The 27,918-nt window shown below is 52.6% G+C and overlaps 2 protein-coding genes across 2 annotated transcripts; both read left to right on the top strand.

Annotated features, from left to right (window-relative positions):
- The first annotated feature begins 14,604 nt into the window (after nt 1–14,604).
- On the top strand, nt 14,605–17,617 carry LOC125687366 (PHD finger protein 7-like). The gene is made up of 10 exons (XM_048932478.1): nt 14,605–14,656; nt 14,852–14,943; nt 15,031–15,132; nt 15,391–15,515; nt 15,694–15,856; nt 15,994–16,100; nt 16,320–16,433; nt 16,572–16,690; nt 16,863–16,930; nt 17,204–17,617. The coding sequence occupies exons 1-10, from the start codon at nt 14,605–14,607 to the stop codon at nt 17,615–17,617; spliced, it is 1,356 nt and encodes a 451-aa protein (XP_048788435.1).
- Nucleotides 17,618–22,409: 4,792 nt separating this feature from the next.
- LOC125687365 (PHD finger protein 7-like) lies at nt 22,410–25,421 on the top strand. Its single transcript, XM_048932477.1, has 10 exons — nt 22,410–22,461; nt 22,657–22,748; nt 22,836–22,937; nt 23,196–23,320; nt 23,499–23,661; nt 23,798–23,904; nt 24,124–24,237; nt 24,376–24,494; nt 24,667–24,734; nt 25,008–25,421. The coding sequence occupies exons 1-10, from the start codon at nt 22,410–22,412 to the stop codon at nt 25,419–25,421; spliced, it is 1,356 nt and encodes a 451-aa protein (XP_048788434.1).
- The last annotated feature ends 2,497 nt before the right edge of the window (nt 25,422–27,918 follow it).

The raw sequence follows: 27,918 nt of genomic DNA, 5'->3' as shown, positions 1-27,918 counted from the left end.
CATAGAATCTTTTGAGTCGGAACAGACCTTTAAAGACCATCTTGCTCAACTCCCCTGCAGTAAACAAAGATATCCATAGCTCCATCAGGTGCTCAGAGCCCCATCCAGTATGACCTTGAGTGTCTCCAAGGACTAGGCATCCACCACCTCTCTGTGCAACCTGTGCCAGTGCCTCAGCACTGTTATTATAAAAAAAAACTGCTTCTTTATATCTAACCTAAATCTCCCCTCTTTTAGTCTTTTTAGTCTTGTCCTTTCACAAAAAGACCCTGCTGAAGAGTCTGTCTGCCTTCTTTCCATCCCTTGCTGGGACATGGTGTGGGCATCCAGAGGGCACACCCAGACCTCACAGCTCATGAGGTTAAGCCAGTCTTCAAGAAAAGTGAGAGTTTATACATTGCATGATTTAAGATTAATAAACTGAAATAACAGCTGTAATGCAGCATTTAAAAGCTGGTTGCCAATAATACAGCACCTGTGTTGTTTTTTTCATACAGCCCTGGAGACACAGTGCATGCATAGTGCAATATCGTGTTCTTGGCTTCTTCTTCTCTGTTTCCACACTGCTAGGGTTTGTGCCTGACATCTGATATATGTACCCACAGCAGAAAACTGGGCCAGGAGTGTAGCTGCATTTTCCAAAAAAGAGCATTTCGCGGGCGCTTCCATTTCTGCTTGGAAGCAGCACTGAAGCATCCTTCAGGTACACTCCCTGCAGCCTGCATAGAGGAGTCTGAAACCACGAGAGAGGAACAAATAAATAAAATACTAAGGCTCAGGAGCTACAAAGGAGAGGAGAACAGCAAGCACCACCCTAGCAGTCCGTGGGGTGCAGGAAGATATCCCCAACTCAGTGAGGCAAGTCACGATGCTCTGCTCATGGGTCTGGCATCTTTCCCTTTCCCACATCATGTTTCCATGGTGACCAGCGCAGAGTGCTTGGTCCAGCTTGCCAGACATGTCAGGGGTGATTTGGGCTTCCCACACAGATGCCACTGGAGTGATCAGCACAGGATTGGCTTGGCACAGAGCTGGGTGTAACTAAATGCAGGTGATTTTGCTCTGGTGTGGGGGAACAGAGTTGACGGGAGGATGCTGTGGTTTAACCCAGAAGATGGCAGAGCATCACACAGTTGTTCCCTCACTTCCCCCCTTCTCAGTGGGATGGAAGAGAGAGAGCTGGGGGGAAAAAAAAAAAAAGAACTTTTGGGTTGAGATAAAACTATTTACTAACACAGAGAAAACAGTGCTTCTGGTAAGCAAGATGCAGAGGAAATTCAATTTCCATTTCCAGAGCAGAAATGGTCCTGCATTCTTATTTCCCAGGGATACCATGAGAGTAAAGTGCACCATGCAATTTGGAAGGCTCACCACCCTGCAGCAGTGAGGCTTGTTATACATCCTCACATGGAGCCTTAGCTCAGCCAAGAAAACTCTTGCCTCCCCAGCATTTGCAGCCTGTGGGCATACAGGGAAAAATTTATTTTGGGAACAGAGGATCCTCCTTCTGCTGCTGGCTGCTGCAGTGGTCTCTAGGAACATAATGAGGCAGAGCAGTATAGGGAGCATAAGGGAAGGCATGTACAGCATAGCACGTACAGCCAGGCTGTGGAAGTCACTACCACTGGGTGTCACTGTGCCCATGAATTTAGCGTTAGTGCTTTCTTGCATGCGCAGCAGAAATATCCTGGCTTGCTAAGAACAATATTCTTGTTAACTTCTATTCTGGAAGTCAAATAAAACCCTCAGGGCCTTTGGAGCTGAAAGGTCATAGACAGAGTGGCCAATTTTCGTGTACCTTCCACCTTAAATTTCCTCTGCATGTCTGTTGGGCTGTGATCAAAGGCAGGACTGCGAAGCAGTGCTCTCGAATCCGAGCTGACAGTTTCAGGTATCTCTCTGTTGCTGTGTAATTTTCCTTCAAATGGTGTCAGGGTCACAGAGGCCTAGGAGACCTTTTTTACCTGCCCATCTTCTCCCCAGTTCCTGGAAGATGGAAAGCACCAATATTCCAGTTATTGCTATTGTGATACTGGCACGGGTTGCCCAGAGAGGTGGTGGATGCCCATCCTTGGAGGTACCTAAGGTCAAGCTGGACCAGGCTCTGAGCATCTCATGGAGCTGTAGGTGTCCCTGTTCTTTGCAGGGGAGTTGGACTAGATGGCCTTTAGGATCCCTTCTAACTCAAATGATTATATGATTCTACCACTTGCCTGCCTGTAAGCGGACCTGATTCCACCCCAGTTCCACTGATGAGGGAGGGAGAAGATATGTGATTCTCATCTCACTGTCCCAGCTAAGCTGCTCTTCTTTCTTGGCCCAGGTTACCTTCACCACACAGCACCCCAGCATAGGACTGGAACCCACCACCATCACTACCTGGGACATGTGGGCTCTGTGCTTCTTGTGCAGTTGTAGGTGCAGTGGAGATTTGAGGAGGAATGCAGCTGCTGAGGAGTGGTTGGGGAAAAAGAGAAAAAGCAAACCAAAGGACAACAGTCATTTCAGAGTTATGTTACTTGTTTCAGGATCAGTTCTTAAGTAATGGTAAGACTGTACACAACACTGTAAATCTGTCCTTGAGCATAAGCATATGGAAAGTATTGTGAGACAAATAACTTCATAAATCATGGTTTTTCTGTTTTCACTCGGCCACTCTTCGCTTGCTGATTAATAATTCACTTGTACCTTATTTCATGTGCTTTGTGCCTTTGCCATACAAAAGGCACAAGAGTGAATCCTGAAGGACACAAATTCTTCTGCAAAAGGACTTTGGGTCTTCCTTGATATCACCAAGAACAGAAATAAAACTACCAGCTGTGCTCAGAGAAAAGCACTTGGCCATGCCATAAAAGCAGGAACGTGTGTTGATTCCCCTACAGACTGGGACCAGCTCTGCTGGCTTCTCTGAGGACATGGTGGATGTGACGCTGAGACATTATTTGCACTGCGCTCACACGTGACAAATCATCACTTGATGATGAGCCCAGCAGTGGGTGGGAAAGTGCTAGCAACCATGATTCTTTCATCTGAGACAAGGTGCAGCTCTGGAGTGCATCCCCAGGAGGATGCCTGTGAGTTCTCTCTATCCCATTGTATTGCTGCAGTATCTATGCATTTGCTTCTCAATCTTTCTGTCCCTGTTGTCAAGGTGTTTGTCTTTCTTGTGATTGCAGCTGTTTAGGTTCCCTCTGAAGGGCACTTTCCTCATCTGTTTTGACAAGGAGTCTTTATTCTGATTTGTGCTACATGAGGGCTTAGAGATGCAGAAGATCTCTCTTCTAGGGAGGGTCAGAAAATAGATTTCATATCCAAAGAGAAAATATTGAGATTTAAATGCTGTTCTTATAAAACAGTCAGAAAATGGCAATCTGTGTTGTTTCTTGTTTTGTTTTTGTGTAGTTTAGTTTTTACGTAAGCAATGTCACAGACAGACTGGCTCAGACTGGCTTTTGATCCTTTGCTCTTTTCTCTCTTTTTGCTTTTCCATAAAGATCAATATCATTATGAATAAAATTCTCAGTAAGAAATAACTTCAACCTTGGACACTGGGGGGAAACTGGTCTATTTTATATCCTTTCAATCTTTAAATATATGCAAGTGGTGGAGAATATATTTTACTGTCTTGATGAGGTGCTGTTCGTGGAAAATAAGGCACTGTTCATGGGAAAATAAAATAATTATATTTTTTTTAAAAAAGAAGGGGAAAAAAAGGCTTTCGGAAGCATCTGAGCTCAGCCCCCTCCCAGTTTGCCCTATGACAGTTGGGGTGATCCCCGGTTTGGGATTGGCTATGAGGAAATGTTGACTCTACCTTATTTTAATGAAATCACTTTATCTTCCTGACTAAGACGAAGGCTCGAGCTTTCTTCCATAAGAAAGAGGAGACAGAAATGGATGGGAATTGAGAGAGGCGATGGCATGTGGGATTTTCCCACTGTGGTCCCAGGAGGTACATATTTCCGTAGCAATGTTAAGTCACAGACAGAATCTGTCTGAAGACAGGAATAGATTTCTGAAGGTTTACCCCTTAAGTGATTCATATTTTCCATACTGAGAGATGGGGTTGGAATATTTCCCTTTGGAGGTCTGTGGGTATTTGAAGTGGTTTGTTAGGTTTAAAATAGATATGAGGCAGAGTGAAAAGGAGGTGGCTTACATTGTTTTTGTTTGTTTGTTTTTAATGTGATATACAGTGTACATACCTTCTAATAACCAATTGCACCAGCTCCTCCCCAGTTCTGCCACATGCAGGTTTTCTGTGCTGGCTTTCGATGCCATTGCACTCTTGTGTATATTTCTGAATGTCTTGCAGCCTTTTAAACACACCTTTTGATTGGCATATGGATAATAGTGGCAGGCAGAGTGGCTTGAAGAACAAGTTTTTTTCTAAATGTTATACATGATTTAGCAGAACTATACCATGTTCACCTATTGCTCCCATCAGGAGGCATTATTTTCGCAGCAGTCACTGAATTATCTAGAGTAGCAGAAATAAGGGTCAAATATTTTCCTTTTGTTACTCCTGGATTTCATTTAGTTTATTGATCAGCCACCAGAGCCTCAAACAGCTGCCTTGCAAAGGAAAATGTGCTGAGTAAAATTATTATTTTTTCCTCAGATTTTAAGCATTTAAGTTCTAAAATCTGCGGTTTCCTTTTTCCTTTTTTTTCAGATGAAAGATTTGAACCTCCTATTTAAAACAAATACAAGACTGCAACTTAATGCAGAAAGCTTTGTCACTGCTGCTGCCACAGACGTGTTCAGCTTTTCACCATTAAACATGTAAATGTGAAACTTATCTCCTACAACTCAAGATGTGCATTTTTAGTATCCTTCTCCCATTGCATTAAGCTTTAAGAATGCTCTAGATACAAACTCCACTGTCCCACTGAGATGCATGTCTTAGTTTCTTTTACATATACTGTGATTGATCTCCTAAATTAGATGGCAAATTGTTCTTCAGTCCTAAAGCAGCAACTTTTTATGTGTAATTTTTAGCTGTTGGACTTCTTTTTTTCTTCTGGTGAGCACAGTAAATTCTATGTTTTCTGCTTTTTATGCCTAAGAGGAGAGTGTTGATCAGGAAGCTAAGATTGATAAAGATTGTTGGACCTTAACACAGGAATAAAGGATATGTATTTCTGCTGGAGATGTTTAATAAACACATGAATTATCTCGAAGTTTCACTTTCCATACTTTACATGAAAGTAGAGTCTTCTATAAATACATTTATGAGAACAAGGAAAGGGCTGGGTTTTATGTTCTTTCTTCACTTCAGTGGTGAACAGTTGAAAATATGAGAGCAGAAGTAAGGAATACGGAAAAAGAAGGCTTTTGGTTATATTTTTAGCAGTTTATTTCTTAATCTGCTGGTGTTGCTCTCTACTTCCAGTGTACAGAGAACATTCGGGTGAATGGAAGCTGTTGTTGAATATTTAAGCTATCACTTCCTACAAAAAACTGTAAAATCTCATACCAAACATGTCCGAGATTTCTAGGAGTGTTTCATCAAAACCTCAGATAATTCCTCCCTAATAGGACTTAAGAAAAAATACGAATAAGCACAGCATTAAAAAAATATATTCTTAGGCTTATGGGAAGGAAAATGGGCTAATCTTAAAAAAAAAGTTAAAAAATGCTAAAAAAAGTTTTGGCACCTTCAGTTGGCATAAGGGCTTCAATCTGTTGTGATGAGAGTTTTTTCTTTGTAGTTTTATATAGATAGCAAGCTTTTTTTTTTTCTTCTTGTGTTGTGTGCACACTCTTGTTGGCACTGGTATATTTCCTTGTTTCTTTTAAGGGAGTAGAAAAAAGAAGAAAAAATTCATTGTTATGTCACTTTGTCCAGATGATGAATGGACACTTAAGTGTATGACAGTCCCAAGATATGTGGCATACTTTTTGAAGGCAAAAGGGGAAGGTGGTCAGGGTTAGTTTAAACACAGAATTCAAGTTTCTGACCATATTCAATCTTATCCTAAGAGAAATGATTTAATGAATTACTGCATGGAAGTGGAAAGAGCCGGAAAAACCTTTAAAGTTATTTAACACAGAATTGAATTTCCAACATATTTATGAGTGTCTGCCCTGAAAATAACGAAGTAGCTATAATTTCAGTCCCTGAACTTCACAGAGCAAAGAAGTATTTGCATAGAGCTTTGCTGCTAGTTCTTGGAAATTACCTGAGAAATCAGATTAGCGTGTACAAACCCTTTACTCAAGGTTCGAGGAGGGGATATTCTTCAGTAAATATAGCAAAATAGACACTGAAGTTAAGGTAGGTCATAACTGGGAATTTTTGTTGCACACTGGCTGTATTAGAGCACCAAATGAATTTGCTTCCTGTACATACTTTCTTCCCTCTTTGGTACCCATGGCATCAGTTTTCATTCTTTCGTGGATATTATGCACCCAGTGATGCTCAGATGTTTTTTAGAGCTTGGATGTGCACTGAAGTTTGGTACACAGTTTTCATGAAAATAAAATTCATAGCAAAAACTTTAAGTGACATTGAACTGCCTAATTCCTCTCTGCTGAACACGGAGAAACTCTGGTCTTTGCTAGTCTAGCAGTGCAAATCAACACCAAAATCCAATAAAACTATGAGGTTTTCTGATTCCCACTCAGTACAGGGAGTACTAAGTCAACAACCAGCTGTACCTCAGCCCTCTGTGGCTCCTTTAAAGCATGATATTATAGAAGTGCATGGTATATCCAGTATTCTTGGAGGAAAGGAAGCATTTATGTGCATGGAAATGCACACATATACCCATTTCCCCACATACGACATACACAGTGGGTTTTACGGGGGCCGTACATTTCTGCCCCAGCCATCAGCCTGGTATTGGGATGTAAGGCACAGAAGCAATGGGAAGCACAGCATGGGTAAAGATGCATCTCACCCATAAGTAATGGGCATGACTACTTCCTGCTCTACCAGTGCTTTGGAGCTAGGATTTTTGTAGGCCAAATCAGTGAGACAAGGGTATCCTTGCTTTCCACATGCAACCAAAAGAGGTTATAACAGGATGGTATTTAGGGACACTGCAGAATGCCATTTAGGGACAAGTCTGCAGGTCCAGTGTCATGCTCTGTCTCTCACATTACTCATTCATCTCACGTCTTCCATCACCAACAGCCTATGCCCTGTTTTGGATAGGAGAAGAAGGAGGGAAACCTCTCCCAGTTTCATCTAATTGAAACTTGTTACTCTCTTAAGTCCATGAAGGCATGAAAATACAGAGCAAGCATGACCTGGAGAATCACTGCAGACTTCAGTGATGCTGCTAGTCATTTTATTCATTGCTGTGTCAAAAGCAAAGCTTGTAAGTCACTAGCTTGATTATGCTAAAACACAACCTAGATCCAGCAACTGCTTATGGTCATTACAAACCTAATAGCGCCACATGTGCAATTAAAAATCTACCCAGTGGCAGAGCTGTTGTTAGGCCTTTGACTGAAAACATGAGATAAAAAAACACGGCTGTTTGGTTCATCATCCTCCTTTTCCTTCTGAATGTGACATTTCCATTCTGTGTAGTCTTACTTATCTTCTTACCTTCTGTATAAACCTGTTTGCCTGTCACATGTTAAAGTGTATCTGCTGTTTTCCAAAGCAAATAGTTTCTTTGGTATGTTTGCCATTTGCATAGTTTACTGCTAAATCTGACAACCTCCCTGCAGCTCATCCCCACAGATCTGCCATTTTTAAATATGAAGACAAAATGACAAATTGCACATGTCAGTCATGAGGGGGTTTAGCAGGTTGTCCTTCATTATTTAGTGGTTTTTGCTACTCAAATTAGGTGATAACATGAAATCAGTCTTTGCCACTGTCTTTGTACTTGTAGATTGGGGCAGAACTTTAGACAATCTTTAGGGGCAGCTTCTGCTGAATGGGAGAAATATTGGAAATGTAAACTCAGGGAAGTCAAAATTAACACAATGCAAGGGAGAAAGTGGTTTTCAGTTGAATTGCTTAATTGTTCTAATAAAGTCTGTTCCCTATTCATCAAGAGCTCAACAATAAAATTAACATTCTTTTTGCAACTCTGTGTCCTTTCGTATTCAAATGTCATTGCTCAGATTAAATATATTTAACAACACTTTTCATCAGCCTTCCAGTAAGATAAAAACAGAACTATACTTATTGATATTTTGAAAGTGTCAACTGGGGAAAAAAGCAGAGCAATATTCTAAGAAGTTTTTTAGCATTACAAATAAAGGGAAAATCGTCCTTTAAGACTTTCTTACATTTAGATTATTAGCATTACACAGTGTCTGAGTCTAGCAAAGTTGAGGAATCTCTTTAAGTTTTGCCTGAATTGGAGGTTTAAACATTTTTTTCCCCAGTTCTAATTTTTTTTAATTAGCCTTATTTTCTCAAATCTTGGCTCTCATTATAACCCTCTGCTAGATGATTACTTACAAAGTGCGTGGTTTGATCAATGCCCAATTCTGTTTTGTCTTTCTTATATAGCTCAAGAAGTATAGATAAGCCTTGCTCCAAGGATGATTAACAGAATTCAGCACTAGGGCTTTGTCTTGTTTTTATCAGAAAGCATTCAGAATAGTTATCAAATCAAAATAGTGGGTTTTTCATCCATTTGAAACTCTTATAAATCATATGTTATTAGGCTGTCATGAGTTGGAGTACGTTTTCTTTGGAGTTTTCCAAATAAGCAGCAACCCAGCAATTTAAGAAAGCAGTCTTGTTTACATGAAGACACACATAAAAATTGTAGCTGTGCACTTTGTCTGCATGTGTTAGAGCACACAGAGTATTTGGCAAAGTCACGTGCAAGAGGAAAAAGGGGAATTTCTTTAAATGTTTATTGTGATTAAGAGATAGACTCCCTAGTGTCGACAATATTAATCACAGAATGATTTGGTTTGGAAGGGACCTTCATCTAGTTCTGACCCCCTTGCTACAGACAAGGACAACTCCCTACAGACCAGGTTGCTAAAAGTCCCATCCAGCCTGGCTTTGAGTGATTTTTGGACTGAGTGCTGCTAAGACCCTGATTTTAAATCCTCCAATGATTAAAAATTTCTTATTGAATGCAAAAAGGTAATTAAGAAATGCTCAGCAGTTTAATATTTGTTGTAATAAGGTCATCAATAATTGAATAGTTATAATGTTAAATCTTCTAGAGTAGTACTGCAATATTTCAGGCTTCTGAATTTTTATCTGGTATCGTAACAAGCACATTGCCAAATTTCATTCAAGTCTATTTCAGAAAAACTCCAAGGATTTTTCAAGAGGAATGCCTATGGAAAAATACAACTGTTACTGACATTGTCTGTTATTGAGCTTGATGACCCTTGAGATCTATGATTCTATCATTTGATGAATTTCATTTTTACTGAAATTTGAATGTTAATTTCAATATTAAATATTGTATTACTGACATCATATAATGTGGCAAATATTTAATTAAGTAGATTACATCACACACATTCAGATTACATCAAGTTTGTGAATTAATATTCCTAAGAAGACATTACAGAATCACAGAACCACAGAATGGCCAGGGTTGGAAGGGACCTCAAGGATCATGAATCTCCAACCCCCTGCCACATGCAGGGCCATCAACCTCCATGTTTAATGCTAAACCAGGCTGCCCAGGGCCCCATCCAACCTGGCCTTGAACACCTTCAGGGATGGGGCACCCACAACCTCTCTGGGCAGCCTGTTCCAGCACCTCACCATTCTCACACAGAACTTTCCCTGACATCCAAGCTAAATCTCCCCTCCCTCAGTTTAAAATCATTTCCCTTTGTCCTGCAGTTATCGACCCTTTCAAAGAGTTGATTCCCCTCTCTTTAGGTATTGAAAGGCTGCAATGAGTCTGGGAAGCAGTCTTTTGTGTGGGGATGTCTTGAAGGAGATAGCTATCTCAGGGGGTACTGTACATGACTCTTACTGAAGCAATCAGGAATGCATTGGCAGAAGAAGAAGGATAAAAAGGGTACCAACAACCAAGAGGTTTATGACAACAGATTCCTCATGACATAATGCCTGCATGCATAAGAAGAAGAAGGGGTGTCTGACATCAGAAACCTCACAAGCTGATGTCTGCATGCTGATTGACTCTCCTGGGCCTGCTACCTGAGACCTGCTGGTTTCTCCTGGTACGTGCTTTCTTTCCAAGACCAGCCATGCTGCTCCTGCTCTTCCCCTGCCTTAGACTATCGGAACAGCATGCAACGGGACCGCTGCTAGATCCTGGTGGAGACTATCCCCATTTTACACAATTATTGCTTCTTTCCTATCTTTCCTATTGCCCGCCTTCCCTTCCCCAATACCCTAGCTCATAATAGCTGCTGTCCTCCCCTACCCCATCTCCCTGATTAAGATTTATAATAGACTGGTTGGACCAACATTTGAACTAATGTTTCTTAAACTCACATTGGGTATACATACATCAGAGAACATCCTCTCCCTCCTATAAACCGGAGCAAGACATTCACCCAAATCTTCCTACCTTGCCTATCCCTTCTAAAGAGCTAATACACCCAGAGGTATTCCAGTTATGGGAGTCATCCCATCATGTGTCCATGATAGCAACAAGTTCATAACATTCCAAGTGCATCATGGTTTCCAACTCGTACTGCCTGTTTCCCACACCATATGCATTGGTTAAAAAGCACTTCAGAAGGGCTTTCTATCTCATCACCTTTCTAGAGGATCTTTGATCCTCTAGAGCAACAGCATTCCCCTGAATTTTTCCATCCCTTTGTACTCCACAGTCTTCAAACATCAAGTTCGGTATGAGCCCTCAACATAAAAACCCAACCCCAGTGTCTTTAAGCTTGATCCCTGGCCCCAGACCATCGTTGTAGACCTCCTCTGGACACACTCCAAAAGCTTCCTGTATCAAAACTATCTCTGCTAAGACAGGCGGAAGAGTTGTTGTTGTAGCTGATTCCCTTCTCAAGGCAACTGAGCTTCCCATATGCAGACCAGACCCGACTACCATGGAGGTGTGCTGCCAGGGAGGCAGGAACTGTGTGAGGGTGTGAGCAGGTGGAAGATCTGCTCAGCATGGTGGCAGAGCTCAAGGAGGAGGTGGAGACGTTACAGAGCATCAGGGAGTGAGAGCAAGAGATTGACTGTGATTGAACTCCCAGGCGTGCCAGAGAGGAAGGCGCCAGGGAGACAGCCCCCAGAAAGTGAGGGACCCCACGTCCTGTCACCGTCGGGCGGAGACCGGGGTTCTGAGAGATGGGGAGAACTGGAAGACAGTCCCAGCTCGGCATCGTGGGTGAACCCCTTCCTTGGCAACGTTACTTGCCCAGGTGCCCCTAAGTGACAGATGAGAGGCACTGTGGATTGAAGGGGAGGTGAGCGAGGAGGCACGGGAAGCTTTGCCTAAGACAGTGCCAAGGGCGAGGCGGCCGACTCTGCGTCTGCAGGCTGCCTCTGCTAAGACAGGCCGAAGGGTGGTTGTTGTAGCTGATTCCCTCCTCACGGGAACTGAGGGCCCCATATGCAGACCGGACCCGACTCACACGGAGGTGGGCTGCCTCCCTGGCGCCCAGGTCAAGGACACAGCTAGAAAAACTAGAACCCGGATCTGGTTCATCCCTCTGACTACTACCCATTACGGATAGTTCAGGCAGGCAGGGATGAAGGAGCTCAGGCTTTAGGGTGGTTGGTTGAGGGAGCGGGAGCACAACCGATATTTGCTTCTATCCTTCCTGGGCCGGTGAGGGACGCGGAGTGGGCCAGGAAAACCCAGGTAATGGATAGTGGCTGAGAGGCTGGTGCAGCCACAGGAACTTTGGGCTTTTGGATTTACTCCGCACCCGGTCTAATGGCTGCAGGCCGGTGTCCTTATTTCTAAGAGGGAAACGGATCCCTGCCCCAGAGCTAGCGGGGCTCATTGAGAGGGCTGGAAGGTTGGTAGGAAGGGGGTAGGGGATGCAATGAGGCTCGCTAGGGTAGAGCAAGTAGTCTGGGGTTTTGTACTTGATCCGATGAGGGAGAGACTCCAGCGTAGTGGGACAGAGAAACACTTAGGGTTGCTGTCCCGCCAGGAGACTGTGGGGAGAAACCTCCAAACTGTCCTGTAGGATCTTGTGGGAAGTCCACAGAGGAGGTAATTTTGCTGACTCCCTGTCCAAAACCTTCTCCTGTCCCTCTAGGAAGCAATGGGGGAAAACTTCAGATTTCTTTTGGAGGTCTCAGGAAGGGCCCCTCTAGCAAGGTAATGCACCAGAAGGCCCAGCTGAAGTGCCTTTCCACTAATGCACGCCGCGTGCAAAATAAGCAGGTGGAGTTGGAAGCCATGGTGTGCTTGGAAAATAACGATCTGGTTGCTACCGGGGAAACGTGGTGGGACAAATCTCACGACGGGCGTACGCTGATTGAGGGCTGCAGGCTCTTCAAAGGGATAGACAGGGTAGGAGGGGAAGGGCTGTTGCCCTCTATGTTAGGAAGTGGACAGATTGCAAAGAGCTGTGTGTCTGAGTAACAGCTCAGACCAGGTTGAGAGCTGACATGGAGTTCTCTTTAGATCTGTGTTCCTGACAGGGGCTGCAGGCCCGAAATACAAAACACGCACACACACACACACACACACACACACAAAAAAAAAAAAAAAAAAAAACCACAAGAAAAAACCCCACAAACGAAAAAGAGGAGGGAAAGAAAAGTGTTGAAGGTTTACGGCCAGTTGGCCCAGCCCCGTGACGAATTTAGCAGCAGACTTGAGGCAAAGGTAGGGAGAGAGTAGATGGGTCTAACAGGGAAGCAAAAACAGAACAGAGCAATGGCAACGATCTGAGGAGGAACGTCAGTATACTAAATGCAGTAAAATCAAACACAATGAGAGTGTCCAAAGTGTTTCACGCTGTAGACTGCAGAGGGAACCACGTGCTTCTGCGCACTGAAACCAAAAGAATCTGTGAGAGGGAGAGAGGCCGGTGTCCTGCCAGGTGCTCCACCTTCCTTGCTCTGGGCAAGAGCAAGAGGACTTCTGACCTCTGGGGAATGTCACTCCTCCCCTTCCCTCCGAGAATCAAAATGCCCAAAAACGCAGTCCACAGAACCAGAACATTAACTCTTGAACTCCCACTGCTTTCCACGATGTTATCACGTGGAATACCATCAAGAAAAATCACAAAACCACAACAAGAGCTGATGGGTGAAAATCAGGGATCGGTGCAGTAAAGGGCATCTAGTGGTTGGGGTGTGCTACAGGCCACCTGATCAGGGGGAGCCTGCTGACGAGGCCTTCTTGCTTCAGCTGCAGGAGGTGTCGCATTCGCGGGCTCCTGTCCTGATGGGGGAATTTGACCACCCAGATCTCTGCTGGGAGAGCAGCACGGCGGGTGGCAGACAAGCCAGGAGATTCCTGGAGTCTGCTGAGGATTACATCCTCGTCCAAAGCGGACAAAACCCAAGGTACAAAGCGGACCAACCCAAGGTGAAGCCCTACTGGACCTGGTGCTCACCAGTACAGAGGTGATAGACACCTTTGAATCACAGGATCCTGGGATGGCTTGCGTTGGAAGGGACATTAAAGCCTATCTAAAGTTCCAAACTCCTGCAGTGTGTTGGTTGCCACAGACTAGATCAGGCTGCCTGGAGCCCCATCCAGAGAGGCCTTGAACATCTCCACAGAGGGCGGCTCTCCAGGCGTGGCGGCTCTCCCATCAGCGTTGGCCTGACTTTCATGCAGAAGCTGACTTGCATGGTCAGGCTGCGTGAGCAGGGATGCTCCAGTGGGACTCCAGGACTGCAGCCCTGGGCAAGGCACAGCTCCTCTCCTGTCTCTGGCACGGTGACCATTGCCAGCAGCCAAAGCAAGCACACCTCAGAAGTTTTCCTGACTCATTTCATACGCAGGCTGGAAGGGAATCGTGCCCGGCCCGTGCCACTTTGCCTCTGGGAACTGTATGAGGCCTGAAGCTTTGATGTGTGAAGGCTTGGACACGAGAGGATCGTACAGCCCACCCAGCCCCAGGTGCCTGCCGTGGGACCTCTGCCACCCAGCAGGTCAGCTTAGAAGAGGGCCCTGTCCAACAAGGCCTGGAGCGCCTGCACCCACAGCTTCTCTGCGCAGCTGCGCCAGGGCCTCACCGCCCTGCGAGTGAGGAATTCCCTCTCGCGGGTCACCAGACCTCCTCTTTTCTCAGCTCAACACCTTGTCCCGTCACCAGCAGGCCGTGCAAAGTCGGCCAGCACACAGCACACACACACGCGAGAAATGCCGTTTGTGCAGTTGACCCGCAGCCCTTTATTAGACTCTGTGCTGCGACGTCCCAGCACAGACGCAGTGCAGAAGGCCTGAGGGAGGCCATCCTTGCCCCCTGCTGCTGGCAGCACCGGGCCCCTCACCCTGCGCTGCCCACAGGAGCCGCCGCCCTGCCGCGCCCTCAGCCTGGTGGTGAGGTGGTGACCGTGATGTCACAGTGGTGGCCATTGTGACCCGCGGGGCCGGGAGCAGAGCAAAGGCTGCCGGCCGGGGCCCTGCTCACTTCAGCCTGGTGAGGCGTGGAGAGAGGACGGACTTCCTTGACTCTCTTGCTTCTCACTGTGGATGATCTTATAGGTCGTTTCCGACCTTGTGATTCTTGTGATTCTCACTGTCGATGCCGAACATGGCGGAGAAGAAGGAGGAGACCCCCGACTCCGGGGAGCCAGGTGAGAGCCCCGGCTCGGGCTGTGGCTGCCCGCTGCAGCTGCTGGGCCTGCGATGCCCCCTTCCCCTCCACCCCCTCCAGCCCTGCCCCTCAGCAGCAGCACGGCAGGCTCGGAGCAGGCCCTGGGGACGGACGGCCCCCAGGAACACCCGGCCCTGCCAGGTGCTCACCAGGCTGCTCTCTCCTTCCTCTGCAGTGTGCGTGCTGTGCGGCCGCGCACAGGTGAACCCGGACATCTGCGGGCAGGCATTTGCCAGCGGTGGGCTCTGTGCCCACGAATTCTGCTTGGTGAGTTCCCTCACGGGCCAGGGCTCCTGCCAGGGATGCTCCCCTCCTTTCCGGCCTCACGAGATCCCGCTCTTTTCTCTCCTGCAGGTCTTGGCCAACGGGCTTCTGGAGTGGAGATGCCCAGCGGGGCAAATTTTTGGCTTCCCCATTAGCGCCATCCAGCGCACGCTCCAGCTGGCAGGCCAGAAGGTGAGGAGCTGAACGGAACGGGGAGCTTGGTGCCGGCAGAGGCTCGCACCGGCTTCGCCTGGACCCAAAGAAAGCCACCGTGGCCCTTCCAACCGGCTCCGGGACAAAGTCCCACCACAGCAGACGAGCCTCGTCTGCCAGGCAGCTGTGCGGAGTGTGAGGCAGCGGTGCCCACACCCTGCGCCCTGCCCGGAGACGTGGCGCCGGCTGCCGAGGCCCCGAGCCCACCGCTAACGGGGGCTGCTCTGCTCTTTCCAGAACTGCTTTGTCTGTGGCCAGAGGGGAGCTGCCATCAGCTGCGCGGAGACAGGCTGCGAGCGCAGCTTCCACCTGCCCTGCGCCGAGGACGGGCAATGCGTCACGCAGCACTTTGGGCCGCACAGGTAAGGGCTGCCAGCAGCAGCCAAGCTGCCGTCCCTCGCTGTTGCTCCAGGGAGGAACCCGCAGCGACACCTCCAGCATCCTGCCAGAGCCAGAGCCCAGGCCTGGCGCTCTTTCCTGGTCCTCTGCCCTCCTCACAGCACTTCTCACCATGCCCACCCCTTCTGTCCTCCCGCCCAGGTCCTTCTGCTGGGAGCATCGCCCTCGGCAGGCAGCGGAGGCAGCTCCGTCGCAGAACACCATCTGCGTCATCTGCCTGGAGCCCGTGGGGGACAGCACGTCCTACCACACCATGGTGTGCCCGGTGTGCAAGCAGGCCTGGTTCCACCGGGGCTGCATCAGGGTAGGAGTCCTCCCCTCGCCCCGTGGGCACGGCTGGTGCTCTACAGCGGTCAGCCCCCCCCCGCTCACACTCACGCTCACACTCACACTCATGCTCACGCTCACGCTCACGCTCTCACGCTTGTGCTTCTCCTACAGAAACATGCCCTGCACGCCGCCACCATGCGATTCTTCTGCCCCGTCTGCGGAGGAAAAAGAAGATTCCGCTCCCAAATGGCCACCCTGGGCATCCAAATCCCAATCAGGTTGGTGTCCTTCTGCCCGGCTCTGCAGACACTCAGGCACTGGTGTTGCTGTGCCTGCCCAGGAACTGCCCCTGGCCCTGGCAGGCCATCCTGTGAGCACTGGTCTCAGCTTCCTGGAGAGGCAGGGAATGAGCTCAAGGAGGATGAGCAGGGATGCCCCGAGTCTGCCTTATGCCTGGGGCACCCGAGACTCACCAGATTCCCCCTCTTCTCCGGCAGACGACCATCTTGGTGGGACGACGCAGCATACCAGCCGCTGCGAGAAAGCCACAGGCGCTGCGACGCCAACCCATGCATCTACCTAGGAGGCAGGGAGAGGGCACAGGAGAGGGGGTGAGTGACCTCCGCAGTCCTCTGGGGCTCTGCGTGGGATCTCAGCCTTGGAGCAAGGACTGAGCACCCGAGCCATGCCGGCTGCTCCGTGCCCTGGCTCGCTTTGTCCTCACAGCCACAACCCGTTTGCTTCCGCAGGCTCTGGCAGCTGTTCATCTGCAGCTCCTGTGGCTCAGAAGGCACGCACTGGTGCTGCACCTTCTGGGCCATGGGCAGAAATGACTGGGAGTGCGACACCTGCGCTGGCAGGAGCACCGGTAAGAGGCAAAGAGCCGCGTGCTGTGCTGCGGGACTGGGGCCAGGCGAGGCCTGGCAACGGGTGCTCAGGGTGGCCTCGCCACAGTCTCTCTCTGCCCCATGAGGGATGGCAGCCTGTCCTGCCCTGGGGCTGCATGTTCACCCTGCTGAGTTTCCTGTCTCTCCTTACAGCCTCCCGCTCCAGCGCCGAGCTTGCCAGCCCCAGCACTTCCAGCCAGCAGGTACCGGCGCCTTCCCCCGTCTTTGCAGGACCTGGAAACGTCAGCTCTGGCCGTGCTACACAGGCAGCTCCCGGCCCATCCTGCAACTCCCAGCTGCCTGAGCTCAGCGTCCAGCCCAGAGTGCCGGAGGCTGAGCAGACCGCCACCCGCTCACATCTCTCTGAGGAGCGGGATGCAAGTCAGCAGCGCCAAGGACGCGGTGGGAGAAGACGGGCACCAGCTGCAGGCGCTGAGACCTCCTCCGAGAGCCCCAGAAGACGGAGGACCCCACGGTCCTCCAGAACAACCCAGGCGTCCGACGCCACAAATCGTCCCAGGCAGCGGGAGACCGGCCGCACAAGAAGCCGCTCCCCACTGCAAGGCCGGGCCTCAGGCTCCCAGAGTCGGCCCCGAAGACAACCGGGTGGGAGCCGTACCACAGCCCGAGCTACTCAGAGCGGCACCCGCACCTCGGCCACACCAGCACCACCGACGTCCTCGAGGCCTTCCCCTCCGCCTGCACGCAGAGGACGGTCCAGGCAACGAGGGCGGGCCCCCACTCGAAGCCGATCCCCAGTGGGGCGTCGCGCTTCCACTTCCCGCAGCCGGTCCCGACGAGGCCGTGGGAGCCGGTCCAGGCAGCGGGGACCAGCCCGGGCACGAAGCCGCTCCCGGGCAAACCACCCGGGAAGACGGCCCCACGGCCAGTCCCGAAGACGGCGCTGATGCAGCCGTGTACCATCCCCACGTGACGTGGGCTGTGGTCCCAAGCGGCACACAAGATCAACCTTGAAGAGCGTCCACACGTTCCACCTTCATCCTTCGGTGGACCAGCCCGGGCACAAAGCCGCTCCCGGGTCCAGCATCGCAGAAGACATCCCCACAACCAGTCCCAAAGTCGGCTTCCAGCAGCCGTGTCCATCCCCACGTGACGGTTGTGATTCCATCTTTCCCAAAAAATACACCTTCAACCCCCTCCCCACATGTTGGCGTCACTCGTCTCTGTTTGTCCTGCGGTAGGCAGTGTTAGGAGCTGAGACCACGGGGTCGTCTTCTCCCCAGCACCTTCCCAGATGGTTGCCGTGGCGTTATCTTTAGATCTACCTGTGTCCCTGAAGGGGGACAGCATGCCCACAGGCCCAAGAGCCTTCAAAGGAAGTGGCAGGCATGGAGGGGTGTCAACGGTTTACAGGCCATTCCAGCCCGTGCCTAATGGGAAATATTGGGAAAGGGGAAAGGGGAGGAGGGTAGAAGGGTAGGGAGATGGGAGACAGGCCTAAAAACAAAAAGCAGCAGCAGCGATCTGAAGAGCAAAGTCAGTTTCCTAAATATGGTCTTGGACTGCAAGATAACACAGTGTAGCACTTGATGTAATCCTTGACTGCTGAGGTTAGCTGCTTCAGAGCTGTCCAGGCCAGAATGGCAGCAACTGATTGCAAGGTGCAGGGGGATTTGGGTCCGTTCAGTACCAGGGGAACCTCAAGCCAACCGAGCAGCCCAACGGTTCTCATGTGAGCGGCTGATGTGGCACCAGAACTGCCAGGGCAGTGGAACTGCATCCATGCCCCTTGCCTTAAGAAAAGCATTTGGGAGGGTCCCAATGCATCACTGCCCACCAGGTGCAGTGAGGAGAAGGCAGCATGTGTGCGGCACCCACAGCATACTGCAGCAGCGGGTGGGGTAGCTTGTGCTGGACAGTGCAGAAGTACCGTCCTTCCTTGCTCTGGAGACCAGCTTACCTACTGGCACTCTCCAAGACCACAGATGTACCATGGCGTCCTCCAGGCAACAAGCTTGCCCTGCAAAGACTCCATCCTGACCCAGATGGAGGCCCTGCCCAAGAACGTGGCTCTTCAGGCTGCACGGAATGCCTGAGCCTGCTGCTGCCCGGCGAGGGAGGCAGAAACTCCACCTGTGGGAGGTGTGAGCAGGTGGAAGATCTGCTCAGCATGGTGGCAGAGCTCAAGGAGGAGGTGGAGACGTTACAGAGCATCAGGGAGTGAGAGCAAGAGATTGACTGTGGAGTAACTCCCAGGCGTGCCAGAGAGGAAGGCGCCAGGGAGACAGCCCCCAGAAAGTGAGGGACCCCACGTCCTGTCACCGTCGGGCGGAGACCGGGGTTCTGAGAGATGGGGAGAACTGGAAGACAGTCCCAGCTCGGCATCGTGGGTGAACCCCTTCCTTGGCAACGTTACTTGCCCAGGTGCCCCTAAGTGACAGATGAGAGGCACTGTGGATTGAAGGGGAGGTGAGCGAGGAGGCACGGGAAGCTTTGCCTAAGACAGTGCCAAGGGCGAGGCGGCCGACTCTGCGTCTGCAGGCTGCCTCTGCTAAGACAGGCCGAAGGGTGGTTGTTGTAGCTGATTCCCTCCTCACGGGAACTGAGGGCCCCATATGCAGACCGGACCCGACTCACACGGAGGTGGGCTGCCTCCCTGGCGCCCAGGTCAAGGACACAGCTAGAAAAACTAGAACCCGGATCTGGTTCATCCCTCTGACTACTACCCATTACGGATAGTTCAGGCAGGCAGGGATGAAGGAGCTCAGGCTTTAGGGTGGTTGGTTGAGGGAGCGGGAGCACAACCGATATTTGCTTCTATCCTTCCTGGGCCGGTGAGGGACGCGGAGTGGGCCAGGAAAACCCAGGTAATGGATAAGTGGCTGAGAGGCTGGTGCAGCCACAGGAACTTTGGGCTTTTGGATTTACTCCGCACCCGGTCTAATGGCTGCAGGCCGGTGTCCTTATTTCTAAGAGGGAAACGGATCCCTGCCCCAGAGCTAGCGGGGCTCATTGAGAGGGCTGGAAGGTTGGTAGGAAGGGGGTAGGGGATGCAATGAGGCTCGCTAGGGTAGAGCAAGTAGTCTGGGGTTTTGTACTTGATCCGATGAGGGAGAGACTCCAGCGTAGTGGGACAGAGAAACACTTAGGGTTGCTGTCCCGCCAGGAGACTGTGGGGAGAAACCTCCAAACTGTCCTGTAGGATCTTGTGGGAAGTCCACAGAGGAGGTAATTTTGCTGACTCCCTGTCCAAAACCTTCTCCTGTCCCTCTAGGAAGCAATGGGGGAAAACTTCAGATTTCTTTTGGAGGTCTCAGGAAGGGCCCCTCTAGCAAGGTAATGCACCAGAAGGCCCAGCTGAAGTGCCTTTCCACTAATGCACGCCGCGTGCAAAATAAGCAGGTGGAGTTGGAAGCCATGGTGTGCTTGGAAAATAACGATCTGGTTGCTACCGGGGAAACGTGGTGGGACAAATCTCACGACAGGCGTACGCTGATTGAGGGCTGCAGGCTCTTCAAAGGGATAGACAGGGTAGGAGGGGAAGGGCTGTTGCCCTCTATGTTAGGAAGTGGACAGATTGCAAAGAGCTGTGTGTCTGAGTAACAGCTCAGACCAGGTTGAGAGCTGACATGGAGTTCTCTTTACATCTGTGTTCCTGACAGGGGCTGCAGGCCCGAAATACAAAACACGCACACACACACACACACACACACACACACACACACACAAAAAAAAAAAATAAAAATAAAAAACCACAAGAAAAAACCCCACAAACGAAAAAGAGGAGGGAAAGAAAAGTGTTGAAGGTTTACGGCCAGTTGGCCCAGCCCCGTGACGAATTTGGCAGCAGACTTGAGGCAAAGGTAGGGAGATAGTAGATGGGTCTAACAGGGAAGCAAAAACAGAACAGAGCAATGGCAACGATCTGAGGAGGAACGTCAGTATACTAAATGCAGTAAAATCAAACACAATGAGAGTGTCCAAAGTGTTTCACGCTGTAGACTGCAGAGGGAACCACGTGCTTCTGCGCACTGAAACCAAAAGAATCTGTGAGAGGGAGAGAGGCCGGTGTCCTGCCAGGTGCTCCACCTTCCTTGCTCTGGGCAAGAGCAAGAGGACTTCTGACCTCTGGGGAATGTCACTCCTCCCCTTCCCTCCGAGAATCAAAATGCCCAAAAACGCAGTCCACAGAACCAGAACATTAACTCTTGAACTCCCACTGCTTTCCACGATGTTATCACGTGGAATACCATCAAGAAAAATCACAAAACCACAACAAGAGCTGATGGGTGAAAATCAGGGATCGGTGCAGTAAAGGGCATCTAGTGGTTGGGGTGTGCTACAGGCCACCTGATCAGGGGGAGCCTGCTGACGAGGCCTTCTTGCTTCAGCTGCAGGAGGTGTCGCATTCGCGGGCTCCTGTCCTGATGGGGGAATTTGACCATCCAGATCTCTGCTGGGAGAGCAGCACGGCGGGTGGCAGACAAGCCAGGAGATTCCTGGAGTCTGCTGAGGATTACATCCTCGTCCAAAGCGGACAAAACCCAAGGTACAAAGCGGACCAACCCAAGGTGAAGCCCTACTGGACCTGGTGCTCACCAGTACAGAGGTGATAGACACCTTTGAACCACAGGATCCTGGGATGGCTTGCGTTGGAAGGGACATTAAAGCCTATCTAAAGTTCCAAACTCCTGCAGTGTGTTGGTTGCCACAGACTAGATCAGGCTGCCTGGAGCCCCATCCAGAGAGGCCTTGAACATCTCCACAGAGGGCGGCTCTCCAGGCGTGGCGGCTCTCCCATCAGCGTTGGCCTGACTTTCATGCAGAAGCTGACTTGCATGGTCAGGCTGCGTGAGCAGGGATGCTCCAGTGGGACTCCAGGACTGCAGCCCTGGGCAAGGCACAGCTCCTCTCCTGTCTCTGGCACGGTGACCATTGCCAGCAGCCAAAGCAAGCACACCTCAGAAGTTTTCCTGACTCATTTCATACGCAGGCTGGAAGGGAATCGTGCCCGGCCCGTGCCACTTTGCCTCTGGGAACTGTATGAGGCCTGAAGCTTTGATGTGTGAAGGCTTGGACACGAGAGGATCGTACAGCCCACCCAGCCCCAGGTGCCTGCCGTGGGACCTCTGCCACCCAGCAGGTCAGCTTAGAAGAGGGCCCTGTCCAACAAGGCCTGGAGCGCCTGCACCCACAGCTTCTCTGCGCAGCTGCGCCAGGGCCTCACCGCCCTGCGAGTGAGGAATTCCCTCTCGCGGGTCACCAGACCTCCTCTTTTCTCAGCTCAACACCTTGTCCCGTCACCAGCAGGCCGTGCAAAGTCGGCCAGCACACAGCACACACACACGCGAGAAATGCCGTTTGTGCAGTTGACCCGCAGCCCTTTATTAGACTCTGTGCTGCGACGTCCCAGCACGGGCGCGGTGCAGAAGGCCTGAGGGAGGCCATCCTTGCCCCCTGCTGCTGGCAGCACCGGGCCCCTCACCCTGCGCTGCCCACAGGAGCCGCCGCCCTGCCGCGCCCTCAGCCTGGTGGTGAGGTGGTGACCGTGATGTCACAGTGGTGGCCATTGTGACCCGCGGGGCCGGGAGCAGAGCAAAGGCTGCCGGCCGGGGCCCTGCTCACTTCAGCCTGGTGAGGCGTGGAGAGAGGACGGACTTCCTTGACTCTCTTGCTTCTCACTGTGGATGATCTTATAGGTCGTTTCCGACCTTGTGATTCTTGTGATTCTCACTGTCGATGCCGAACATGGCGGAGAAGAAGGAGGAGACCCCCGACTCCGGGGAGCCAGGTGAGAGCCCCGGCTCGGGCTGTGGCTGCCCGCTGCAGCTGCTGGGCCTGCGATGCCCCCTTCCCCTCCACCCCCTCCAGCCCTGCCCCTCAGCAGCAGCACGGCAGGCTCGGAGCAGGCCCTGGGGACGGACGGCCCCCAGGAACACCCGGCCCTGCCAGGTGCTCACCAGGCTGCTCTCTCCTTCCTCTGCAGTGTGCGTGCTGTGCGGCCGCGCACAGGTGAACCCGGACATCTGCGGGCAGGCATTTGCCAGCGGTGGGCTCTGTGCCCACGAATTCTGCTTGGTGAGTTCCCTCACGGGCCAGGGCTCCTGCCAGGGATGCTCCCCTCCTTTCCGGCCTCACGAGATCCCGCTCTTTTCTCTCCTGCAGGTCTTGGCCAACGGGCTTCTGGAGTGGAGATGCCCAGCGGGGCAAATTTTTGGCTTCCCCATTAGCGCCATCCAGCGCACGCTCCAGCTGGCAGGCCAGAAGGTGAGGAGCTGAACGGAACGGGGAGCTTGGTGCCGGCAGAGGCTCGCACCGGCTTCGCCTGGACCCAAAGAAAGCCACCGCGGCCCTTCCAACCGGCTCCGGGACAAAGTCCCACCACAGCAGACGAGCCTCGTCTGCCAGGCAGCTGTGCGGAGTGTGAGGCAGCGGTGCCCACACCCTGCGCCCTGCCCGGAGACGTGGCGCCGGCTGCCGAGGCCCCGAGCCCACCGCTAACGGGGGCTGCTCTGCTCTTTCCAGAACTGCTTTGTCTGTGGCCAGAGGGGAGCTGCCATCAGCTGCGCGGAGACAGGCTGCGAGCGCAGCTTCCACCTGCCCTGCGCCGAGGACGGGCAATGCGTCACGCAGCACTTTGGGCCGCACAGGTAAGGGCTGCCAGCAGCAGCCAAGCTGCCGTCCCTCGCTGTTGCTCCAGGGAGGAACCCGCAGCGACACCTCCAGCATCCTGCCAGAGCCAGAGCCCAGGCCTGGCGCTCTTTCCTGGTCCTCTGCCCTCCTCACAGCACTTCTCACCATGCCCACCCCTTCTGTCCTCCCGCCCAGGTCCTTCTGCTGGGAGCATCGCCCTCGGCAGGCAGCGGAGGCAGCTCCGTCGCAGAACACCATCTGCGTCATCTGCCTGGAGCCCGTGGGGGACAGCACGTCCTACCACACCATGGTGTGCCCGGTGTGCAAGCAGGCCTGGTTCCACCGGGGCTGCATCAGGGTAGGAGTCCTCCCCTCGCCCCGTGGGCACGGCTGGTGCTCTACAGCGGTCAGCCCCCCCCGCTCACACTCACGCTCACACTCACACTCATGCTCACGCTCACGCTCACGCTCTCACGCTTGTGCTTCTCCTACAGAAACATGCCCTGCACGCCGCCACCATGCGATTCTTCTGCCCCGTCTGCGGAGGAAAAAGAAGATTCCGCTCCCAAATGGCCACCCTGGGCATCCAAATCCCAATCAGGTTGGTGTCCTTCTGCCCGGCTCTGCAGACACTCAGGCACTGGTGTTGCTGTGCCTGCCCAGGAACTGCCCCTGGCCCTGGCAGGCCATCCTGTGAGCACTGGTCTCAGCTTCCTGGAGAGGCAGGGAATGAGCTCAAGGAGGATGAGCAGGGATGCCCCGAGTCTGCCTTATGCCTGGGGCACCCGAGACTCACCAGATTCCCCCTCTTCTCCGGCAGACGACCATCTTGGTGGGACGACGCAGCATACCAGCCGCTGCGAGAAAGCCACAGGCGCTGCGACGCCAACCCATGCATCTACCTAGGAGGCAGGGAGAGGGCACAGGAGAGGGGGTGAGTGACCTCCGCAGTCCTCTGGGGCTCTGCGTGGGATCTCAGCCTTGGAGCAAGGACTGAGCACCCGAGCCATGCCGGCTGCTCCGTGCCCTGGCTCGCTTTGTCCTCACAGCCACAACCCGTTTGCTTCCGCAGGCTCTGGCAGCTGTTCATCTGCAGCTCCTGTGGCTCAGAAGGCACGCACTGGTGCTGCACCTTCTGGGCCATGGGCAGAAATGACTGGGAGTGCGACACCTGCGCTGGCAGGAGCACCGGTAAGAGGCAAAGAGCCGCGTGCTGTGCTGCGGGACTGGGGCCAGGCGAGGCCTGGCAACGGGTGCTCAGGGTGGCCTCGCCACAGTCTCTCTCTGCCCCATGAGGGATGGCAGCCTGTCCTGCCCTGGGGCTGCATGTTCACCCTGCTGAGTTTCCTGTCTCTCCTTACAGCCTCCCGCTCCAGCGCCGAGCTTGCCAGCCCCAGCACTTCCAGCCAGCAGGTACCGGCGCCTTCCCCCGTCTTTGCAGGACCTGGAAACGTCAACTCTGGCCGTGCTACACAGGCAGCTCCCGGCCCATCCTGCAACTCCCAGCTGCCTGAGCTCAGCGTCCAGCCCAGAGTGCCGGAGGCTGAGCAGTCCGCCACCCGCTCACACCTCTCTGAGGAGCGGGATGCAAGTCAGCAGCGCCAAGGACGCGGTGGGAGAAGACGGGCACCAGCTGCAGGCGCTGAGACCTCCTCCGAGAGCCCCAGAAGACGGAGGACCCCACGGTCCTCCAGAACAACCCAGGCGTCCGACGCCACAAATCGTCCCAGGCAGCGGGAGACCGGCCGCACAAGAAGCCGCTCCCCACTGCAAGGCCGGGCCTCGGGCTCCCAGAGTCGGCCCCGAAGACAACCGGGTGGGAGCCGTACCACAGCCCGAGCTACTCAGAGCGGCACCCGCACCTCGGCCACACCAGCACCACCGACGTCCTCGAGGCCTTCCCCTCCGCCTGCACGCAGAGGACGGTCCAGGCAACGAGGGCGGGCCCCCACTCGAAGCCGATCCCCAGTGGGGCGTCGCGCTTCCACTTCCCGCAGCCGGTCCCGACGAGGCCGTGGGAGCCGGTCCAGGCAGCGGGGACCAGCCCGGGCACGAAGCCGCTCCCGGGCAAACCACCCGGGAAGACGGCCCCACGGCCAGTCCCGAAGACGGCGCTGATGCAGCCGTGTCCCATCCCCACGTGACGTGGGCTGTGGTCCCAAGCGGCACACAAGATCAACCTTGAAGAGCGTCCACACGTTCCACCTTCATCCTTCGGTGGACCAGCCCGGGCACAAAGCCGCTCCCGGGTCCAGCATCGCAGAAGACATCCCCACAACCAGTCCCAAAGTCGGCTTCCAGCAGCCGTGTCCATCCCCACGTGACGGTTGTGATTCCATCTTTCCCAAAAAATACACCTTCAACCCCCTCCCCACATGTTGGCGTCACTCGTCTCTGTTTGTCCTGCGGTAGGCAGTGTTAGGAGCTGAGACCACGGGGTCGTCTTCTCCCCAGCACCTTCCCAGATGGTTGCCGTGGCGTTATCTTTAGATCTACCTGTGTCCCTGAAGGGGGACAGCATGCCCACAGGCCCAAGAGCCTTCAAAGGAAGTGGCAGGCATGGAGGGGTGTCAACGGTTTACAGGCCATTCCAGCCCGTGCCTAATGGGAAATATTGGGAAAGGGGAAAGGGGAGGAGGGTAGAAGGGTAGGGAGATGGGAGACAGGCCTAAAAACAAAAAGCAGCAGCAGCGATCTGAAGAGCAAAGTCAGTTTCCTAAATATGGTCTTGGACTGCAAGATAACACAGTGTAGCACTTGATGTAATCCTTGACTGCTGAGGTTAGCTGCTTCAGAGCTGTCCAGGCCAGAATGGCAGCAACTGATTGCAAGGTGCAGGGGGATTTGGGTCCGTTCAGTACCAGGGGAACCTCAAGCCAACCGAGTAGCCCAACGGTTCTCATGTGAGCGGCTGATGTGGCACCAGAACTGCCAGGGCAGTGGAACTGCATCCATGCCCCTTGCCTTAGGAAAAGCTTTTGGGAGGGTCCCAATGCATCACTGCCCACCAGGTGCAGTGAGGAGAAGGCAGCATGTGTGCGGCACCCACAGCATACTGCAGCAGCGGGTGGGGTAGCTTGTGCTGGACAGTGCAGAAGTACCGTCCTTCCTTGCTCTGGAGACCAGCTTACCTACTGGCACTCTCCAAGACCACAGATGTACCATGGCGTCCTCCAGGCAACAAGCTTGCCCTGCAAAGACTCCATCCTGACCCAGATGGAGGCCCTGCCCAAGAACGTGGCTCTTCAGGCTGCACGGAATGCCTGAGCCTGCTGCTGCCCGGCGAGGGAGGCAGAAACTCCACCTGTGGGAGGTGTGAGCAGGTGGAAGATCTGCTCAGCATGGTGGCAGAGCTCAAGGAGGAGGTGGAGACGTTACAGAGCATCAGGGAGTGAGAGCAAGAGATTGACTGTGATTGAACTCCCAGGCGTGCCAGAGAGGAAGGCGCCAGGGAGACAGCCCCCAGAAAGTGAGGGACCCCACGTCCTGTCACCGTCGGGCGGAGACCGGGGTTCTGAGAGATGGGGAGAACTGGAAGACAGTCCCAGCTCGGCATCGTGGGTGAACCCCTTCCTTGGCAACGTTACTTTACTTGCCCAGGTGCCCCTAAGTGACAGATGAGAGGCACTGTGGATTGAAGGGGAGGTGAGCGAGGAGGCACGGGAAGCTTTGCCTAAGACAGTGCCAAGGGCGAGGCGGCCGACTCTGCGTCTGCAGGCTGCCTCTGCTAAGACAGGCCGAAGGGTTGTTGTTGTAGGTGATTCCCTTCTCACGGGAACTGAGGGCCCCATATGCAGAGCGGACCCGACTCACACGGAGGTGGGCTGCCTCCCTGGCGCCCAGGTCAAGGACACAGCTAGAAAAACTAGAACCCGGATCTGGTTCATCCCTCTGACTACTACCCATTACGGATAGTTCAGGCAGGCAGGGATGAAGGAGCTCAGGCTTTAGGGTGGTTGGTTGAGGGAGCGGGAGCACAACCGATATTTGCTTCCATCCTTCCTGGGCCGGTGAGGGACGCGGAGTGGGCCAGGAAAACCCAGGTAATGGATAAGTGGCTGAGAGGCTGGTGCAGCCACAGGAACTTTGGGCTTTTCGATTTACTCCGCACCCGGTCTAATGGCTGCAGGCCGGTGTCCTTATTTCTAAGAGGGAAACGGATCCCTGCCCCAGAGCTAGCGGGGCTCATTGAGAGGGCTGGAAGGTTGGTAGGAAGGGGGTAGGGGATGCAATGAGGCTCGCTAGGGTAGAGCAAGTAGTCTGGGGTTTTGTACTTGATCCGATGAGGGAGAGACTCCAGCGTAGTGGGACAGAGAAACACTTAGGGTTGCTGTCCCGCCAGGAGACTGTGGGGAGAAACCTCCAAACTGTCCTGTAGGATCTTGTGGGAAGTCCACAGAGGAGGTAATTTTGCTGACTCCCTGTCCAAAACCTTCTCCTGTCCCTCTAGGAAGCAATGGGGGAAAACTTCAGATTTCTTTTGGAGGTCTCAGGAAGGGCCCCTCTAGCAAGGTAATGCACCAGAAGGCCCAGCTGAAGTGCCTTTCCACTAATGCACGCCGCGTGCAAAATAAGCAGGTGGAGTTGGAAGCCATGGTGTGCTTGGAAAATAACG

The sequence above is a fragment of the Lagopus muta genome, chromosome Z (genome assembly GCF_023343835.1).
Source record: "Lagopus muta isolate bLagMut1 chromosome Z, bLagMut1 primary, whole genome shotgun sequence".
Classification (NCBI taxonomy): Eukaryota; Metazoa; Chordata; class Aves; order Galliformes; family Phasianidae; genus Lagopus; species Lagopus muta.
Note: the sequence above shows the minus strand (reverse complement) of the source record. Positions and strands in the feature narration are given on the sequence as shown.

What these genes read in the sequence shown, in the direction of transcription:
- LOC125687366 (XM_048932478.1), top strand. Translation starts at nt 14,605, where the DNA reads ATGCCGAACATGGCGGAGAAGAAGGAGGAGACCCCCGACTCCGGGGAG. An exon ending in CCCCGACTCCGGGGAGCCAG is followed by an intron (nt 14,657 to 14,851) that starts GTGAGAGCCCCG and finishes CTTCCTCTGCAG; the next exon opens with TGTGCGTGCTGTGCGGCCGC. An exon ending in GAGAGGGCACAGGAGAGGGG is followed by an intron (nt 16,434 to 16,571) that starts GTGAGTGACCTC and finishes TTGCTTCCGCAG; the next exon opens with GCTCTGGCAGCTGTTCATCT.
- LOC125687365 (XM_048932477.1), top strand. Translation starts at nt 22,410, where the DNA reads ATGCCGAACATGGCGGAGAAGAAGGAGGAGACCCCCGACTCCGGGGAG. An exon ending in GGCATCCAAATCCCAATCAG is followed by an intron (nt 23,905 to 24,123) that starts GTTGGTGTCCTT and finishes CTTCTCCGGCAG; the next exon opens with ACGACCATCTTGGTGGGACG. An exon ending in AGGTACCGGCGCCTTCCCCC is followed by an intron (nt 24,735 to 25,007) that starts GTCTTTGCAGGA and finishes AGAACAACCCAG; the next exon opens with GCGTCCGACGCCACAAATCG.